Here is a 13,753-nt window from a genome sequence, read left to right as displayed (position 1 = left end):
ATGAAAAGAGACAAAAAGAAACACAAAAGATGGACTAAATAACAATAAAATAGTAAATATGTAGGTAGAAATCTGACTGTATCAATAATTAAGTTAAATATAATATGACAAATAGTCCATATAAAAGACTTAGAATATCAGACTGGAATGAAAATCAAAACTATTTTCTACATAAAAGAGATTCTCTTAAATATGAGGAAAGAGAAAAGGAAACAGAAAAGATATATCCGGCAAAAGGAACAAAAATGGTACTTCTACTTTATTCATCTCAAAGTTTGCTATGTGTTAAGAAGTTTATTGTATATTAAGCAAGATATTTCTTAACAATCAATCTGTCGGACTACCAGGAGGATACACATTATTTCATTAGTTTTTTAAATGTTACACTAAGGCCACACCATCCAATAGAGTAGGCACTAGCCACATATATCAAATTCAATTTGCATACATTCAATTCAATTAAATTAAAATTCAGCTCCTCAGTCATATTCATCACATTTCAAGTGCACAACAGATTACACGTGGCTAATGGATACCAAATATTGGAAATTGCAGATAAAAAATATTTTCACCATCAAAGAAAGTTCTATTGGGCAGTGCTGCCTTAAAGATCACAGCCGATTGTTGATTTGTTAATATAAATTCATATTTTTACTGTTTTCTGTACAATGCAAGAATGTTAGAAATCTTAAGGCCACTTATCCTTACCCCAATTCTTGTATTATTGTGTTAGTATTTTCATTTTATGTATGCTTATGCATACTGATAAATATTTGTCCCCATGTTTTTACAGGCAATATTTGCTTAAATGTACCCAATATATATTTTTTATTTACTCTTTATTCCTTCCTACATCTTTTTGCTATAGGCAAGGATCATTTTGCTTTTGACTATGTATAACTTTTGACTATATATTTTTGTGCTGGAAGGCTAGTGACAAGATCTCGAAGTTTTCAATTGTCTGAAAATATCTGTATTTCTATTTCCTATTTGAAACAGATACTCACTGGTTGTGTATTCTAGTTTTAAATTGTTTTTCATCACAAATTTGAGGCTGTTTAATTGTTTCCCTACCTTCCCCTTTCTATATGTTTAGAGTTCAGTTGTCAATTTTACTGTTGCTATTTTTGTGAGTGTGTGTGTGTGTGTGTGTGTGTGTGTGTGTGTTTGTGTGGTATGCAGGCCTCTCACTGTTGTGGCCTCTCCCGTGACGGAGCACAGGCTCTGGATGCGCAGGCTCCGCGGCCATGGCTCACGGGCCCTGCCACTCCGCGGCATGTGGGATCTTCCCGGACCAGGGCACGAACCCGTAACTCCTGCATCGGCAGGCGGACTCTCAACCACTGCGCCACCAGGGAAGCCCAGTTATTCCTTTTTTGAAGGGATGTGATGTGAGTTCCAGTGCAGATCTGTACCTGTCACAGTCCACCATTTTCACCTTGAGGGTCAACTTATCAGGAGAGAGATTCTCTGTAGCTCTGGTTGGCCTCTCTTCCTGAGGGGAAATGTTCAAGAGTGACTGGGTGGGATGAAACGTAGACTCTGTCGCTGCATTTGAACTTGGAGCTGGGGTGGGTACTCATTATTTCCCTCCTTCACAATCTATTAGAAATTTGCTTCACCCTCAGCTACCACTTCTATCTGTCTCAGTGGATTTCTTGGTGGTATTACCTATGCCCTTTCCTAAGAGGTATGAACACTGATAACCATACCCTTTTCTTGCTACAGTTACTGCATATGACAAATCACATCCTCAACTGGGCAGGGATTTTCAAGGGCCATCTAAGTAGATCGACTGAGCTCCACACATACTCCTTCTTACCCTCACTGTGTAACAGTAACCCTACTATTTTCTACTAAACAGGATCATCTACCCTTGGATTAGATGGTAACTCTTTTTATTTATTTATTTATTTTTGGCTTGCTGGTACCTGAGACAAGGAACTCAAAGTGCTCAGCCAGCAGTCATAATTGCAGTTCAATGATACCTTTGATATGTCCATTAGAAAGTCTATCTTTGGGAACAGGTGTTCTATCCTTGGAAATTCCAGTTGCAGAAATAGGAAGCATAAAGTTCTTAAATGGGTCACTGGGGATGAGAGTAAGTGGATATTTGGGACCCAATCTTTGAGGACATTGTTTCCATGCTCCAAGCAAACTTCAGCTTTGCTGTCAGTGGGGCTATTTAATGCTCTATCCGGCAGAGAGCTACAGGGTCCTGTGGTTTTTGACATAACTTGTGGATCCCACTTCTCGGTGTCTCTACTATGAAGTGGATTTCCTGATTAGATGCTGCCTTGTGAGGAATTCCATGCTGGTGGATCAAGTTTTTCATTGGCTCCTGAATAATATTGCTGCTGAGATAAGCACAAAAAGCAGAGGCTTACTCTGAATAGGTAGCTATGTGTTTGAGGATGAACCACTGATCTGTTCATGGCACAAGGGGGCCCTGTTAACTTGCAACCAAGTGACCGGTTGGTCTCCTTGAGGAATAGTGCCGTACTGGGAGTTTAGCATTAGCCTCCGTTGCTGAGAGATTGGACATTTGTAGTGGCATTCATTATATGAGATTTGTAAGTGGGAGCTTATGCTGTTGGACCCATTCATAGCCTCTCTGGTCACTTATTCACATGCTCATCTTGCCAGCATTGTGAGGACTTCTGGCAAAGGCAAGCTAGCTCGACTGACAGTCATTTTGTCAACTTGAGTTTTTAGTTGCTCGTCCATGATAGATGCATTCTGGTGGGCATTAAGAAGAAATACAGAGATCTTGACACTTTGGACCTACATACATATATCCATCCATATGTCTCTATACCAGATTTTATTGTCTGAATATTATATATTCTCCCTTCCAGGTTTTTAACTAGCTGGTCTGGTCAGTTGCAACTGTCCAGGAATCTAGATGTATCATCAACTGGGACCACTTTTCTCTTTTCTACAAAGTGGATAACCAGGGGCTAGGCATATGATTCTACACATAGAGAAACTATTTGTTTTCTCATCATGGTGTTTAAAGGCATCCATGCCATGAGCCAATCCATCTGCAAGCCTTGCTTGGGCTTTTCCCTTCCTCGTTCAGCTGGTCATTTGAGGCACCAAATGTGACCACACATGTGATCTGAGAAAGAGGTGGTGGTGCAATGCTGGTCGGTGACATGGGGGTCTGGACTTCTGCTCATGGAGCCTGCTTTCTTGTTCTGCTAGCGTTCATTCCTGTATGAGCTATTTCTGTCTTACAATGGATTGCTACTGAGTCCACCCGACTTCATGACTTGGAAGTTTCAACAGAACGCATCTCACGATGGACAGCTACAGATGCATGATCACTTGTCCCAGTGTCAAATTTTGTATCTCTAGCAGGTCCAAGTCGTTTCCAAGGATCTGATTATCCAAAGATATGTTAATTTTCAAGTAGAGATTATAAGACCTTGTTCTACAACTTTATTTGCCTGCGTTGTAATTTTCCCACCGAGGTGTGCCGTAAACTCCATATTGCAGTTTTATTTTATTTTATTTTTATTTTCTTCAATACCACAGATGCCACCAACACCCTATGGTCTGCCAGATTGTTTGACCCAACCAGTAGGGTTGCTTGCATCTGAGACTAGACCTACAGAATCTTTTCCTGCTCCTGGTCGAAAGGAAGCTTTGTATATAGGCGACAGAGGTACTTCTACTTAGGGAGTATGTTTGTTCCAGAACCCCTTAAAGCCTAGCAGATGCTCTGCTACTTTATTTGTAGTAGGGGATTTAAGAGATTTAACTGTTTGTTACATATTTTATATTTTTTATATTATGCTATATATTTAATATGAATATATTTATATAAAATAAGGAAATATAATGACATACTATTTTACATAACATTTGACAAAAGCTTTATTTTATAAAGTATTTTTAAATGCTTAAATAAGTAGAAAATAGAATGAAAATGAGCAGGCAGAAAACTATTTTAACAGTATGAATAAGAGAAGATGAATCCTAAGATTAATGTGATCCAAAACTCAAGATATCCAAAACAATGAAGTGAAAGAGACCTATTATACCTCTCTAGCTGGTTTTCCATTAGTAATCCATACAAATTGTAACTTGATTTTCAATAATTTCCTGAACACAAGTACCTTTGTACCTCTCTGCTTTGATCATTTTATTTCACCTTCTCAGAATTCTCCTTATTCTCTCCCATGTTGCTTGCATCTTCACTTCTTATATTAGTCCTCATCTATCATATAGATAGATGGTTTTATTTGGTTTTATTGTAAGACTGGGACCTAGAGCGAGCCCTTAATGGGCTTTGAGTCTTCATTTCCTTCTGTGTAAAATAACTAGTTCATAAAATGTGTGTTTCTCATGATTCTTATAGTGATCTGAAAAATGATGAATAGGAAAATACTTTGAAACTTGTTCTTTATCTCAGTATAAAGATACTGTCTTTTTGTTATTTGTTTTAGACTTATCAATATGTTGCCTAACTTAGCAATAGGCTGTTTTCTGAAATATGTGACCTATAAAATGTCAGATTGCTACATAAAACATAAAAACGAGGAGTGTGTAAATGTGTGTTGCAATATGAATGAAATAGTGACTTCGGATAGTTTGAAAGCCTTGTTTTTTCCAGCCATGTTTAATTTGGATCTTGGATCCAATAAGGTGAAACTCTACATCTCATGAACCTAATTAATTCTCACCAAATATAATTGGCTTCCTCTTTACACCTGTGAAGAAATCAATTCCATACAAAAGTACTCAGTGAGATGAAGGGATAAGGTTTTCTGCCACCCAACGTTGACTGAATCAAAGAAAGCTCTCTAAACTAATGTACAAAACTTCTCATATAACCTAAAAGTTTTCCCCATTCAGTTGTATTTTCCAAATGGCTTGCTTTTCTCCTTCAGTCAGCAAACATCAAGGGCCCATATTCTTTGAAGAAAATGTGCTCTATGCCACTTCTGAGATTATTATTCACGTGAAGTTTATGCATGCAATGTAAGGATTTCAGAAAACAGAAGTTTTGAAGAAGAAAATGTTGAAACCCTCAAATAACTTAGTTCAAACCTATCAATATTAGTTTTTCAAAGTTTGCTTTCAGCGGTATAGTAAACGTCAACTAAAAAGCAGCCTCCAAAAAAAGCAAAAGCCAAAAAAAAAAAAAGAAAAAACACGCTTAACTAGTTAAAACTAACAATAAACTTAGTAGCACATTTGCAAGCCAGATTGAATGAGTTTATTAGATTATATTCATTTAGGTTTTTATCCATTTTGTGAATAAAATGCATGAACAAGGATCACATTAATTCATTAACATTAATTCATTGTTTGTTAACATGAATTTCATTAATTGATTTAGTAATATATTTCATTCATTTTTCTAATTCCGTTAATTTATTCCATAAACTTAACCATAAGTTCAGTATACGTGGCAGACAGTTTTCTGGTCAGTATTTTACGAATGGAAAAAAGGTGAAGAACAGTTGATCCTCCCGAAGATCATGAAGATGATAGAAGCTCTGTATAGAGGTTCGACACATTGCTCACATCTGAATGTTCCACAAGCTGATCAATAGAAGGCAGATCCACAGATTGGTCTGTAACACAGTGATTGGCAACTCCTAGCGGCAAAGCAGGATGGACGGTAGAACCTGGATCTATGGCTCAGGCAAGGGAAGGCACAGACTTCATAACCCAGGGGTCTGAAGCCATGGGATCCAAAGCCCCGTGTGTAGCAGCTTCTGTATCCATAGCCCAGGGAGCAGCCTCTGCTGGACCGAGAGCCCAGAGACCCAGCATAAGTTGGGCAGCAAGGACTGTAGACCATGGAGGTCCTTGGACGGTAGCAGGAGGTCTGGCAGGGACTGGATAGCCCACAGGATGTAAAGCACCTGCTGGGCTCATAGAAGACACTCCGGAGAGAGGAGCCCAGACGGCAGGAGCGGGGAGAGCAGCGGTCAATGCTGTAGACCAGGTCGCCGAGGTAAGAAGAGCCACAGGAGGAGCTTGAGTAGCGCAGCTGGTCCCCAAGGGAGCAGGAGGAGAAGTTTCCTGAGCAGGGATAGTAGGACATGTTGAGAGGAGTAGTGAGTTCCAATGAGTGACAATGAGAAGATTCTGAGGTTTAATGTCACCCCCGGACTGGGGTGTTTTTATACTCTTAGCCATGGGTGTGACATTCTACACAGTCACCTTTGTCATGCTTGTAAAGTCTCATCTCTGTATGTGTAATTCAATAATATTTTCTGTAATTGCAGATGAAAAATTCATTTCATCTCATATTCATGTGTGAACTCACCGTGTTGTTAAAACACTAAGCTAATGACCTGTTCCAAAGTCAGCAATTCTATGACGACATGCCTTTGATGCCATCTCATCGTGACCAGAAAATCCCCTTCTCTTCTCACTGGCCAAGATTCTTTGTTCATTTGACTGTATGTTGGCTGGGGGATGCTTAGCTCTAAGGGAAGGGATTAAGATGAATTAATTTCTTTTTTGTCTGTGGAATAAAGGCACCCTATTTGCCACCAATGATTTTCTTTCCCTAACTTTATTTCATTGCCTAAAATTATTTTTATATATTTTATTATAAAATTACTTCTCAAATTCTTTAGAAAGAGAAAATAGATCAGGTAAATTGAATAAGAAATATGGTGGATCACAGAGATTAACCAGAACAAATGTTTAGAGGCAAAAATGACTAAAGAAGTCTACTTTGAGGCAGAGACTCAGGGGATGCCAATATGTGCACATGTGAAAAGACTCAGAGTCAAATATTTTAGAGGCGAGAGGAGATAAGTAGTGACTTTATGGGGTTTTCTATCTCTGTAGTTTAAATTAAAAAGTTCAGTATGAGAATAGTTTATGGCTTTTCATATATATATTGTCCCTTTTTTCATCTATATTTAAAATTTTGTAGAGGCCTTTCTTCTCTAGAACAACTCCCATCAAGCAATACCTTCTGAATATTTCTACCTTCAGATTCTTTCATATGATTTTCTTTTTCACTGGAAAACATAATTTTTATCTACTCTATCCCTTTAAGATTATTTTTCCACTGTAAAATATCAAAATATCTTCTTTTTATAGAGCTTTCCATAAAAGGTAAACCTGAACTAAAATGAATATTGAAGGATTTTCTCAAATTAAAAAGACAATAATCTCAGAGGGAAAGTTGGAATTGCAGCAGGTGAAAAGAAGACTGAAATATGAGTGAATTGTGTCTAAATACACATTCTACACAGCACTAATAAAGTGGTTCTTAATATATAAGAAGAAGTAAACAGTAATAAATTAAGAATGATCATTAAAATCTAAGATTTTGCTTAAAAATTAAAAGCCTGGAAAAAATAACAAAAGAGTAAAATTATAGCATTAAACCATTTTATTACTCCTCAAATGCATGAAAAGAGACAAAAAGAAACACAAAAGATGGACTAAATAACAATAAAATAGTAAATATGTAGGTAGAAATCTGACTGTATCAATAATTAAGTTAAATATAATATGACAAATAGTCCATATAAAAGACTTAGAATATCAGACTGGAATGAAAATCAAAACTATTTTCTACATAAAAGAGATTCTCTTAAATATGAGGAAAGAGAAAAGGAAACAGAAAAGATATATCCGGCAAAAGGAACAAAAATGGTACTTCTACTTTATTCATCTCAAAGTTTGCTATGTGTTAAGAAGTTTATTGTATATTAAGCAAGATATTTCTTAACAATCAATCTGTCGGACTACCAGGAGGATACACATTATTTCATTAGTTTTTTAAATGTTACACTAAGGCCACACCATCCAATAGAGTAGGCACTAGCCACATATATCAAATTCAATTTGCATACATTCAATTCAATTAAATTAAAATTCAGCTCCTCAGTCATATTCATCACATTTCAAGTGCACAACAGATTACACGTGGCTAATGGATACCAAATATTGGAAATTGCAGATAAAAAATATTTTCACCATCAAAGAAAGTTCTATTGGGCAGTGCTGCCTTAAAGATCACAGCCGATTGTTGATTTGTTAATATAAATTCATATTTTTACTGTTTTCTGTACAATGCAAGAATGTTAGAAATCTTAAGGCCACTTATCCTTACCCCAATTCTTGTATTATTGTGTTAGTATTTTCATTTTATGTATGCTTATGCATACTGATAAATATTTGTCCCCATGTTTTTACAGGCAATATTTGCTTAAATGTACCCAATATATATTTTTTATTTACTCTTTATTCCTTCCTACATCTTTTTGCTATAGGCAAGGATCATTTTGCTTTTGACTATGTATAACTTTTGACTATATATTTTTGTGCTGGAAGGCTAGTGACAAGATCTCGAAGTTTTCAATTGTCTGAAAATATCTGTATTTCTATTTCCTATTTGAAACAGATACTCACTGGTTGTGTATTCTAGTTTTAAATTGTTTTTCATCACAAATTTGAGGCTGTTTAATTGTTTCCCTACCTTCCCCTTTCTATATGTTTAGAGTTCAGTTGTCAATTTTACTGTTGCTATTTTTGTGAGTGTGTGTGTGTGTGTGTGTGTGTGTGTGTGTGTTTGTGTGGTATGCAGGCCTCTCACTGTTGTGGCCTCTCCCGTGACGGAGCACAGGCTCTGGATGCGCAGGCTCCGCGGCCATGGCTCACGGGCCCTGCCACTCCGCGGCATGTGGGATCTTCCCGGACCAGGGCACGAACCCGTAACTCCTGCATCGGCAGGCGGACTCTCAACCACTGCGCCACCAGGGAAGCCCAGTTATTCCTTTTTTGAAGGGATGTGATGTGAGTTCCAGTGCAGATCTGTACCTGTCACAGTCCACCATTTTCACCTTGAGGGTCAACTTATCAGGAGAGAGATTCTCTGTAGCTCTGGTTGGCCTCTCTTCCTGAGGGGAAATGTTCAAGAGTGACTGGGTGGGATGAAACGTAGACTCTGTCGCTGCATTTGAACTTGGAGCTGGGGTGGGTACTCATTATTTCCCTCCTTCACAATCTATTAGAAATTTGCTTCACCCTCAGCTACCACTTCTATCTGTCTCAGTGGATTTCTTGGTGGTATTACCTATGCCCTTTCCTAAGAGGTATGAACACTGATAACCATACCCTTTTCTTGCTACAGTTACTGCATATGACAAATCACATCCTCAACTGGGCAGGGATTTTCAAGGGCCATCTAAGTAGATCGACTGAGCTCCACACATACTCCTTCTTACCCTCACTGTGTAACAGTAACCCTACTATTTTCTACTAAACAGGATCATCTACCCTTGGATTAGATGGTAACTCTTTTTATTTATTTATTTATTTTTGGCTTGCTGGTACCTGAGACAAGGAACTCAAAGTGCTCAGCCAGCAGTCATAATTGCAGTTCAATGATACCTTTGATATGTCCATTAGAAAGTCTATCTTTGGGAACAGGTGTTCTATCCTTGGAAATTCCAGTTGCAGAAATAGGAAGCATAAAGTTCTTAAATGGGTCACTGGGGATGAGAGTAAGTGGATATTTGGGACCCAATCTTTGAGGACATTGTTTCCATGCTCCAAGCAAACTTCAGCTTTGCTGTCAGTGGGGCTATTTAATGCTCTATCCGGCAGAGAGCTACAGGGTCCTGTGGTTTTTGACATAACTTGTGGATCCCACTTCTCGGTGTCTCTACTATGAAGTGGATTTCCTGATTAGATGCTGCCTTGTGAGGAATTCCATGCTGGTGGATCAAGTTTTTCATTGGCTCCTGAATAATATTGCTGCTGAGATAAGCACAAAAAGCAGAGGCTTACTCTGAATAGGTAGCTATGTGTTTGAGGATGAACCACTGATCTGTTCATGGCACAAGGGGGCCCTGTTAACTTGCAACCAAGTGACCGGTTGGTCTCCTTGAGGAATAGTGCCGTACTGGGAGTTTAGCATTAGCCTCCGTTGCTGAGAGATTGGACATTTGTAGTGGCATTCATTATATGAGATTTGTAAGTGGGAGCTTATGCTGTTGGACCCATTCATAGCCTCTCTGGTCACTTATTCACATGCTCATCTTGCCAGCATTGTGAGGACTTCTGGCAAAGGCAAGCTAGCTCGACTGACAGTCATTTTGTCAACTTGAGTTTTTAGTTGCTCGTCCATGATAGATGCATTCTGGTGGGCATTAAGAAGAAATACAGAGATCTTGACACTTTGGACCTACATACATATATCCATCCATATGTCTCTATACCAGATTTTATTGTCTGAATATTATATATTCTCCCTTCCAGGTTTTTAACTAGCTGGTCTGGTCAGTTGCAACTGTCCAGGAATCTAGATGTATCATCAACTGGGACCACTTTTCTCTTTTCTACAAAGTGGATAACCAGGGGCTAGGCATATGATTCTACACATAGAGAAACTATTTGTTTTCTCATCATGGTGTTTAAAGGCATCCATGCCATGAGCCAATCCATCTGCAAGCCTTGCTTGGGCTTTTCCCTTCCTCGTTCAGCTGGTCATTTGAGGCACCAAATGTGACCACACATGTGATCTGAGAAAGAGGTGGTGGTGCAATGCTGGTCGGTGACATGGGGGTCTGGACTTCTGCTCATGGAGCCTGCTTTCTTGTTCTGCTAGCGTTCATTCCTGTATGAGCTATTTCTGTCTTACAATGGATTGCTACTGAGTCCACCCGACTTCATGACTTGGAAGTTTCAACAGAACGCATCTCACGATGGACAGCTACAGATGCATGATCACTTGTCCCAGTGTCAAATTTTGTATCTCTAGCAGGTCCAAGTCGTTTCCAAGGATCTGATTATCCAAAGATATGTTAATTTTCAAGTAGAGATTATAAGACCTTGTTCTACAACTTTATTTGCCTGCGTTGTAATTTTTCCACCGAGGTGTGCCGTAAACTCCATATTGCAGTTTTATTTTATTTTATTTTTATTTTCTTCAATACCACAGATGCCACCAACACCCTATGGTCTGCCAGATTGTTTGACCCAACCAGTAGGGTTGCTTGCATCTGAGACTAGACCTACAGAATCTTTTCCTGCTCCTGGTCGAAAGGAAGCTTTGTATATAGGCGACAGAGGTACTTCTACTTAGGGAGTATGTTTGTTCCAGAACCCCTTAAAGCCTAGCAGATGCTCTGCTACTTTATTTGTAGTAGGGGATTTAAGAGATTTAACTGTTTGTTACATATTTTATATTTTTTATATTATGCTATATATTTAATATGAATATATTTATATAAAATAAGGAAATATAATGACATACTATTTTACATAACATTTGACAAAAGCTTTATTTTATAAAGTATTTTTAAATGCTTAAATAAGTAGAAAATAGAATGAAAATGAGCAGGCAGAAAACTATTTTAACAGTATGAATAAGAGAAGATGAATCCTAAGATTAATGTGATCCAAAACTCAAGATATCCAAAACAATGAAGTGAAAGAGACCTATTATACCTCTCTAGCTGGTTTTCCATTAGTAATCCATACAAACTGTAACTTGATTTTCAATAATTTCCTGAACACAAGTACCTTTGTACCTCTCTGCTTTGATCATTTTATTTCACCTTCTCAGAATTCTCCTTATTCTCTCCCATGTTGCTTGCATCTTCACTTCTTATATTAGTCCTCATCTATCATATAGATAGATGGTTTTATTTGGTTTTATTGTAAGACTGGGACCTAGAGCGAGCCCTTAATGGGCTTTGAGTCTTCATTTCCTTCTGTGTAAAATAACTAGTTCATAAAATGTGTGTTTCTCATGATTCTTATAGTGATCTGAAAAATGATGAATAGGAAAATTCTTTGAAACTTGTTCTTTATCTCAGTATAAAGATACTGTCTTTTTGTTATTTGTTTTAGACTTATCAATATGTTGCCTAACTTAGCAATAGGCTGTTTTCTGAAATATGTGACCTATAAAATGTCAGATTGCTACATAAAACATAAAAACGAGGAGTGTGTAAATGTGTGTTGCAATATGAATGAAATAGTGACTTCGGATAGTTTGAAAGCCTTGTTTTTTCCAGCCATGTTTAATTTGGATCTTGGATCCAATAAGGTGAAACTCTACATCTCATGAACCTAATTAATTCTCACCAAATATAATTGGCTTCCTCTTTACACCTGTGAAGAAATCAATTCCATACAAAAGTACTCAGTGAGATGAAGGGATAAGGTTTTCTGCCACCCAACGTTGACTGAATCAAAGAAAGCTCTCTAAACTAATGTACAAAACTTCTCATATAACCTAAAAGTTTTCCCCATTCAGTTGTATTTTCCAAATGGCTTGCTTTTCTCCTTCAGTCAGCAAACATCAAGGGCCCATATTCTTTGAAGAAAATGTGCTCTATGCCACTTCTGAGATTATTATTCACGTGAAGTTTATGCATGCAATGTAAGGATTTCAGAAAACAGAAGTTTTGAAGAAGAAAATGTTGAAACCCTCAAATAACTTAGTTCAAACCTATCAATATTAGTTTTTCAAAGTTTGCTTTCAGCGGTATAGTAAACGTCAACTAAAAAGCAGCCTCCAAAAAAAGCAAAAGCCAAAAAAAAAAAAAAGAAAAAACACGCTTAACTAGTTAAAACTAACAATAAACATAGTAGCACATTTGCAAGCCAGATTGAATGAGTTTATTAGATTATATTCATTTAGGTTTTTATCCATTTTGTGAATAAAATGCATGAACAAGGATCACATTAATTCATTAACATTAATTCATTGTTTGTTAACATGAATTTCATTAATTGATTTAGTAATATATTTCATTCATTTTTCTAATTCCGTTAATTTATTCCATAAACTTAACCATAAGTTCAGTATACGTGGCAGACAGTTTTCTGGTCAGTATTTTACGAATGGAAAAAAGGTGAAGAACAGTTGATCCTCCCGAAGATCATGAAGATGATAGAAGCTCTGTATAGAGGTTCGACACATTGCTCACATCTGAATGTTCCACAAGCTGATCAATAGAAGGCAGATCCACAGATTGGTCTGTAACACAGTGATTGGCAACTCCTAGCGGCAAAGCAGGATGGACGGTAGAACCTGGATCTATGGCTCAGGCAAGGGAAGGCACAGACTTCATAACCCAGGGGTCTGAAGCCATGGGATCCAAAGCCCCGTGTGTAGCAGCTTCTGTATCCATAGCCCAGGGAGCAGCCTCTGCTGGACCGAGAGCCCAGAGACCCAGCATAAGTTGGGCAGCAAGGACTGTAGACCATGGAGGTCCTTGGACGGTAGCAGGAGGTCTGGCAGGGACTGGATAGCCCACAGGATGTAAAGCACCTGCTGGGCTCGTAGAAGCCACTCCGGAGAGAGGAGCCCAGACGGCAGGAGCGGGGAGAGCAGCGGTCAGTGCTGTAGACCAGGTCGCCGAGGTAAGAAGAGCCACAGGAGGAGCTTGAGTAGCGCAGCTGGTCCCCAAGGGAGCAGGAGGAGAAGTTTCCTGAGCAGGGATAGTAGGACATGTTGAGAGGAGTAGTGAGTTCCAATGAGTGACAATGAGAAGATTCTGAGGTTTAATGTCACCCCCGGACTGGGGTGTTTTTATACTCTTAGCCATGGGTGTGACATTCTACACAGTCACCTTTGTCATGCTTGTAAAGTCTCATCTCTGTATGTGTAATTCAATAATATTTTCTGTAATTGCAGATGAAAAATTCATTTCATCTCATATTCATGTGTGAACTCACCGTGTTGTTAAAACACTAAGCTAATGACCTGTTCCAAAGTCAGCAATTCTATGACGACATGCCTTTGATG

The 13,753-nt window shown here is 38.2% G+C and overlaps 2 protein-coding genes across 2 annotated transcripts; both read right to left on the bottom strand.

Moving 5' to 3' along the window:
• Nucleotides 1-5,435: 5,435 nt before the first annotated feature.
• LOC309806983 (keratin-associated protein 13-1-like) lies at nt 5,436-6,064 on the bottom strand (the record flags this gene model as incomplete). Its single annotated transcript, XM_082626100.1, has 1 exon — nt 5,436-6,064. The coding sequence occupies one exon, from the start codon at nt 6,062-6,064 to the stop codon at nt 5,561-5,563; it is 504 nt and encodes a 167-aa protein (XP_082482226.1). The 3' UTR covers nt 5,436-5,560.
• Nucleotides 6,065-12,733: 6,669 nt separating this feature from the next.
• Nucleotides 12,734-13,458, bottom strand: LOC309806980 (keratin-associated protein 13-1-like; the record flags this gene model as incomplete). The annotated part of the gene is made up of 1 exon (XM_082626097.1): nt 12,734-13,458. The coding sequence occupies one exon, from the start codon at nt 13,456-13,458 to the stop codon at nt 12,955-12,957; it is 504 nt and encodes a 167-aa protein (XP_082482223.1). The 3' UTR covers nt 12,734-12,954.
• Between the last annotated feature and the right edge of the window lie 295 nt (nt 13,459-13,753).

This window comes from Mesoplodon mirus (assembly GCF_964341445.2).
Source record: "Mesoplodon mirus genome assembly, chromosome: 6".
Classification (NCBI taxonomy): domain Eukaryota; kingdom Metazoa; phylum Chordata; class Mammalia; order Artiodactyla; family Ziphiidae; genus Mesoplodon; species Mesoplodon mirus.
Note: the sequence above shows the minus strand (reverse complement) of the source record. Positions and strands in the feature narration are given on the sequence as shown.